We start from the raw sequence: 6,549 nt of genomic DNA, 5'->3' as shown, positions 1-6,549 counted from the left end.
AAGTGGGTAGCAGAAACAGCATGGTGCCCTTTCCTTTGTTCTCTGGAAATATTCTAGCTTAGCAGGAAAAAAATAAAATACAAAACCCAAAAGTGGTTCTCCAGTTCCTGTGTGCCTATCCAATGTCCCAGTGCTGAGGAGAATGAATCAGGCTTTGGCATAAACCCACAAAACTCTGAGAAGTTGTTGGAGGGATAAGGACAGAATACTGCATTCCGGAGAATACTACCATTACAAATGTTCTTAGGGCCGGGGATTTAGCTCAGTGGTTTCGCCGCCTGCCTCGCAAGTGCAAGGGCCTGAGTTCAATCCCTGGTACCGAAAAAAAAAAAAAGTTTTTTAAAAAGGGCTGGTGATTTAGCTCAGTGGCACCGCACCTGCCTCACAAGCTCAAGGTCCTGAGTTCAAACCCCTGTACCCTCCCCCCCCAAAAAAAAAACCTTAAAATTTTTTCAGGGTTCCAGAAAAGCCTATCTTTGAAGTCAGGAGTCAATCAGAGGTTTATGTCATTCTGTCACAGTCCTGTATCCCCAGTCCTAACACCAGAAAACTGTGTCCAACTGTATTGGTACAGATGTTGGATGCCTTCTGAGAAAAAGAATGACCACCTCAGACATCATTTCCCCGCCTCGAGTCTGTGCTTTCTCTTGCCACTCCTGATCTGTCCCAGGCTACCAGTGGCCCGTGACATTTGCAGCGACTCACATGGAGCGCCCAACCTCGGCGTCTCAGACAATGACGTCCAGGAAGTTCCCACGGACAGGACAAAGCAGGCTCTGACACGCCAGACTATGTGTGCGGGGGGGGGCGGGGGGGGCGCTGGGTGTCAGGAGGGCCTGCCGCGGGGGAGCAGGCTAAGCTGTGACCAGGTGGGGCCAAGTGGGGCTCACGCTAACAGCTGGCTCAGAATTGGCCTGTCCTTTGCAACCGTTGAGCTGGCGCTGCTCCGCTTAGAAGGCTGCTAGACGTCCTTTCGGGCGCTCTTCCCAGTCACTTGGCTGCGCTTACACTCTCTGGATTAACAAGGCTTTGCGAGTACAAATACGAGTCCCATCATCTCGCCGCTTCTCTTGTCCCTAAAACGGGTGCCCGGATTCAGGGCCGGGTGACCAAAGCTGTCCAGGCTTCTCGACGAAAGGCTAAGCTCCTGAGACTCAGGGAGTAGGAAAGCGTGCGCGCCTCCAGGAGCGCTGCGCGCTGGACAGCATCTTTCGAGCTCCCCGCTGCGGGGACCTCACCGCCTGGGTGTCCTAGCTCTCAGCCTGCCTAGAGAAGGTGCTGGTCGCTGCATTTTGTTGTTACAAAAATTCTTGATTATTTATTAGAAATGTGACCTCAGCCCTTAAGGAGCCCCCCAGTCGCCGAGTACCCACTTTTCCTGAAATTGATGTGCTTTTGAGTAAGAGACCCATTAGATCTATTCCCATTTGTATCACTCTTTGTCCCTAGCCCTAAGGGTCTGGTCCAACCCTGAGGCTGCGCTCATCCTCCAAAGCCTTTGGGTTTCTTATTAACCAAGGAAGAGAAAACTGGCTAAAAGAAATGCTCAAAAGTGCTCAGGAGTCATGGACTTTGTTTTTAAGTCCTTAGAGTGTTTGCTGGTTTCAGGAGGTCCCCCCTGCCCCGCAAACAGAAACATCAATCATAGAAACTCCCCCTAGGAGAAAGTTTGGGTATCTGTTCTTAAAGCACATTCAGGAACACATGTAGGGTTGGGGCGAAGAAAAAGAGAAAGGTGAGGGAAATTCTTGATAATTTTACTAGTGTTGAAATTCCATAGATTTGGCTATTTTTTATTTTTTTTTCTTTCACATCATCAATTCAGAATTCTATAAAGGAAGAGCATGACATCAAAGGAAATCATTGGACTAGCAGAAAAGAGCCCGTAGGCGTTTAGGTGTTATATATGTGGAGCCAGAAAGCTCTCGAGCATCAGGGAGAATCCAGCTTCAGGCAACAGCATGGGTGAATATGGGCTTCATGTGGACTGGGGGGTGAGAAGCCAGGACTGGTGCCTGTGCAGTGGCCCCCAAGGCAGGCCCTTCCACTCTAGGGTCATTCAGTCTTGGGGAGAGTTCATTGTAGAACTGGGGTGGAATTGGGTTTCCAAGTACTTTCCTGATGCCTTACTATTTGTTCTATCAGGTATTTTCAAGAAGATCTTCCTCTTCCAATTGGTAAGGTTGGTGCTAACTTACAACTTCAGTAACTGTGACTTCAAGAAGGTTCAAAAGGACTATGACAACATTATTTTTCATAGCCTGAATGACTATATGAATAAGGTAAGTGAGGAAACATTTTTAAAACAAGTACACCCTCATCAAAAGAGAAGCCATACATATACACAAACTATAGTTTAATTTTCAAGGAAAGAAAAATAATTTGGAAAACAATTATTCATCAAGAAATTTTGCAAGTGACTGCCAAATATATTGGCATGTAAAATGGCTATCCAGAAATTAACATCTTATGCAGAAGCTGATGAAGTATAGGTATTGATAGGTGGCGTGTTACGTAAAGAATACATACCCTCAGATGAAATGTTGCTCTAATTTTGCAGTAAAAAGAGTAGATGAGAACTTGAGGAAGAAAAACAGTCAAAGAGAAGAAATTCTAGTGAGGTTAGCCCTAAGAAGTGAGGAGAGCTAAGGCATGATGACGGTGCTTCAGGATGTTTGTGGATGCTATTATAAGAGATGATGCACTTTGAGTTTTTCAATATACAGGAGTAATAATTTCCCTGATAATCTGAATGTCTGGATAGCGTGTGAGTGCCTGTTAAGAGTGAGTATCTCCAGGGCAGACTTGGACATCCAGAGAATGGTACGATTGCCAAGTGGTTGTGCTGTGTGCAGGTGTGTCTGGTGTCTGCTTGGGTCTGTGTGGAGAGAGCGGTCTTTGAGACCAGGGCCCCTTGATGTCTCATTTCAAACCCCAGTCAGAACCACTTGTCAGTGACACAGGAGACAAGCTCCTAGGTGGAAACTGCTTTCAGAGCATTTTAAAAGCCTGGAAGCCAAGGGCTAAGGAATTATTTTTCCCGTGGATTTAAAATCTTTATCCTTCTTGTCCTATTTTGTTTTCTCTTTTCTAGACCAAAAGTACCAAGTTCAACCACGTCGCGTGTTACGAGTCGGTGAGTAAAGTGCCCAGCGGTGCTGGCTTTGGCGGGAGGGTGTGTTGAACCCCAGGAGATCCCTGAGCCCAGCTTGGGACTTCTGTACCACTTCTGTCCCGACTGAGAGAGAGGAGGTCTGTGTCGGACCGGGCGGGATTCCGGCAGAGGCCGTCCCTCTTCCCCCACCTCACGCCACCCCTCCGGTCCGGAACTGGGACGGAGGACAGCGTCAGAGGCCCACCTCCCAGGCGCGGGTTCTGGGTTGGCCACTTGGGCGCGGCGGCGGGGCGGGGGGGGTGGGGCTTGCACCCGGCGCCTCGGCCCCCTACCGACGCCCCTCCCTCCTGGGTGGCGCCGTTTCCCTCCCCTGGGCAGGGCCCGCTCCGCTCGCGCTGGACGTCTTCGTCAAGTCTCCCGCTCCTCCCTCGCCTTCCCGGTGGCCGCTTTCACTCAATTCTTACTCTCACCCCGCCCCTCTTCTGGCCTTTTCTCCTGTGCTCCTCAACGTCGTCCCTGTGAGCAGGATGATTGCCTCACCAAAATCGAGCGCCACACCTTCAACTCCACCATCTGCCCGTCACTCTCCGAGGAACTCTTTGCCTTGAGAACTAAGGCTACCTTCTCTCGCTATTGCCCAGGCTACTTCAGAGTCCAGGTAAGCCTAGCGCATAGGGCACTGGTTTTTAATACTTTGAGACTAACCTTGAATTAAACTGGGGCTTTAATGCAGAAGTTGTTCTGAGATTTTTATTCAGGTTTAATCTTTTGAAGAGCAAAAGAGTCAGATAAAAGCTGCAAGTTGTTAATGTCACGTTGACACCTTGACCCAACCCAACCTATTTCTCAGCTTCTGATTTAGTTTTGGCCGAATTATGATTCTAAAAGCCTACATCAGCGTTTCAAAGTGCAATCAGTGGGCCTCTTACCCAGAATATTCTGGCTTCGAGCCCACATTAAGATGACTGTTCAGGATGCCTGTTCCCAGACACCCAATCCAGACCTGTGAAGTTAAAAAAAAAAAAATAAGAAAAATTCTAGATATACTGCTCCTTAACAGATTCCCGTCCATTCTAAAGTTTAGCAGCACTGCTAGGGTTTAATCACTTCATAATGGTGTGCTTCTTTCTTAGAATGTTGCATTTTACATGCAATCTCAACCCTATGTTTAATTGTTAGAATGGATGGAATTGTGGTCTCTGGATATAATAAATTTTTGCATGTGCAGTCACATACATTAAATGAATGTGTCACTTTAAAGATGGAGACAGTACAGTGGAGAGTTAAGAGTAGGAACTAGAGGCAGTCATCTTGCCTTTGAATCCCCAGTCTATACTTCTCTGAAGACTTTGGATAAATTACTTAGCCTCTGTATGCCCTAGTGAAATAAATATGTGAGTAAGTCCGATGTAAGATATTTAAGAGAATTGAATGAGTCAACACATGTAAAAGCACTTAAAATAGTGCCTGTTATGTAAACAGGTACTGTATATAAGTTTCCCAGTTGGCAAGTAAGGTAGAAATTTTATCTTCATGATGACAAGTGTAAGAGAAACAAAGATAAACAAGTACAGATAAGTATGATTGCTGCTTATTAATCCAGCGGACCTTACCAGTTTGCAATCTGAGTAACTAGGCATTTGAGGCTGTCACTTTTTAGGACTTCATGATTAAAACCATAAGGTTAATCAATTTAGGGACTGAAACTACCCGGGTTGCACATGAATGGAAAAACAATACTGGGCAACATATGAGAAAACTGTTTGGTTCTCTGCCTTTTTTTCAAGGAGACCCTGATAGATCTACAGATGGACCCAGTAAAATTCATCCATATAAGACAGAGGGTAGGTTTGTCAAGTTCTTGGACAGCAGGTGGAAAAGGGAGAGTCTAGAGAAATTTATTTCATCCTTCCTCTGCCCTTGCCCCAAAAGGGAAGTCTGAAACCAGTAAGAATTATGATTTAGCAGACTTTAAACCATAAGGGTACTGATTATTAACCCAAGGAACTCTAACAGTCTAACTACTGTAGGAGGCTCAGTCTATCACTGCACAAGGGTAATCCAGGTGAAGGAATACGCCAAATTCTCCTAAGAAAAAGCCTTCTGGTGTCTGTGGCACATGGAATGGGGCGTGAGGATAAGGAGCAGGAACACTGTGGTTTCAAATAATAGCCTAGGTTAACTGAATTAAATCTATTAAATACAGGTAAAATAGGGTTTGCTCTTTGGGAATTTACCTTGTCAGGGAGATCATAAAATCATAAATTTATTCATTCACTTAATCATGTAATAAATATCCAGTGTTCCTTGTGTATAAGATACAGTAATCAGCGCTAAGGGAAAAGCCCATGATGCAATAATAAGCACAGTAAGTGAAAGGCAAGTGAAATGACACATAATCTGAAGTACTAGCAGGGTTTCAAAAAGAGTGATCTAAGCAATTATCAGAGACTTTGTGGAGGAGGTGGTGCTTGACCTTGAGGCAGAGTATGTGAAAGGAGAGATGCAGGAGGGCATTCCTCTAGAGAATTCACTTACCAGCATAAGGAACACAAGCACTTCAATTAAGAGACAAATTTACATAGAAATGACAAGGGGCTGGGGATTTAGCTCAGTGGTTCCGCTGCCTGCTTCACAAGCACAAGGACCTGAGCTCTAATCCCCGGCACCAAAAAAAAAAAAAGAAAGAAAAGAAATGACAAAACTTGCCACTCAGCAATTGTTAAAGAGAGTGGAAATTAATTTTTTAACTATTAATTCTCCTATTCAACAGATAAATAATACCCTGAAAGTGCAGCAAAAAGTCAACTATAACTGCTTGAAGCAAACTTCACAAATCACAGGATGGTGGCGTTTTTTCAGTCGACATTTGGGAAAATAAAACTATCTTCATTAGCATCATATTTTATAGCACTAAAATCATATTTATTAAGTAGATAAAATGTAGATGTGGCATTCAAGACTATCACTTTTTAGGACTTGAGCATTAAACCCATGGGGGGTTTACAGGACTTTACAGGACTAGTACTTCCTTGTATTAAAAATAAACTTATATTAAGCAATAACAATTTACAAAAAATAAGTTAAATCCTTCCTTAATGAAAGAATAACTTGATAGTCTTTTGATAGTCTGTCACAGGCAGGCATTTCTTCTACTTGTAATGCTTCTTCTCCTGTCCTCATACCAAAAAAATTACAAAAGAAGAAAATAAAAGCAAAAGAGAGTGCACAAAAAATTGCAAATATAGTCCAGCAATTTGAAAGAAATTTCAAGCAAATTTTGTGAAAGTATTCTAAACCAAGTGTTAAACATTACCTAATAGTCAAGATTGATATGTGCAAGTCAATCCTGAAGAAGTAACTTTGTTACGGATACACTCTGTGTTTATATATATTTTAAATTTTTTATATAAAGTATTTTTAATTTATTTTAT

General features: G+C 43.9%; 1 protein-coding gene across 1 annotated transcript; it reads left to right on the top strand.

Annotated features, from left to right (window-relative positions):
• Positions 1–1,961: 1,961 nt before the first annotated feature.
• On the top strand, positions 1,962–6,126 carry Tslp (thymic stromal lymphopoietin). The gene is made up of 4 exons (XM_087180769.1): positions 1,962–2,282; positions 3,095–3,136; positions 3,642–3,773; positions 5,889–6,126. Exons 1-4 carry the CDS (start codon positions 1,962–1,964, stop codon positions 5,994–5,996), a joined length of 603 nt encoding a protein of 200 aa, XP_087036895.1. The 3' UTR covers positions 5,997–6,126.
• The last annotated feature ends 423 nt before the right edge of the window (positions 6,127–6,549 follow it).

The sequence above is a fragment of the Heterocephalus glaber genome, unplaced genomic scaffold, assembly GCF_053883595.1.
Source record: "Heterocephalus glaber isolate CG9 unplaced genomic scaffold, H.glaber_assembly_v1.0 deba00001465, whole genome shotgun sequence".
NCBI classification, from domain to species: domain Eukaryota; kingdom Metazoa; phylum Chordata; class Mammalia; order Rodentia; family Bathyergidae; genus Heterocephalus; species Heterocephalus glaber.
The sequence above is the reverse complement of the archived record's forward strand: the minus strand, read 5'-3'. Positions and strand labels throughout refer to the sequence as shown.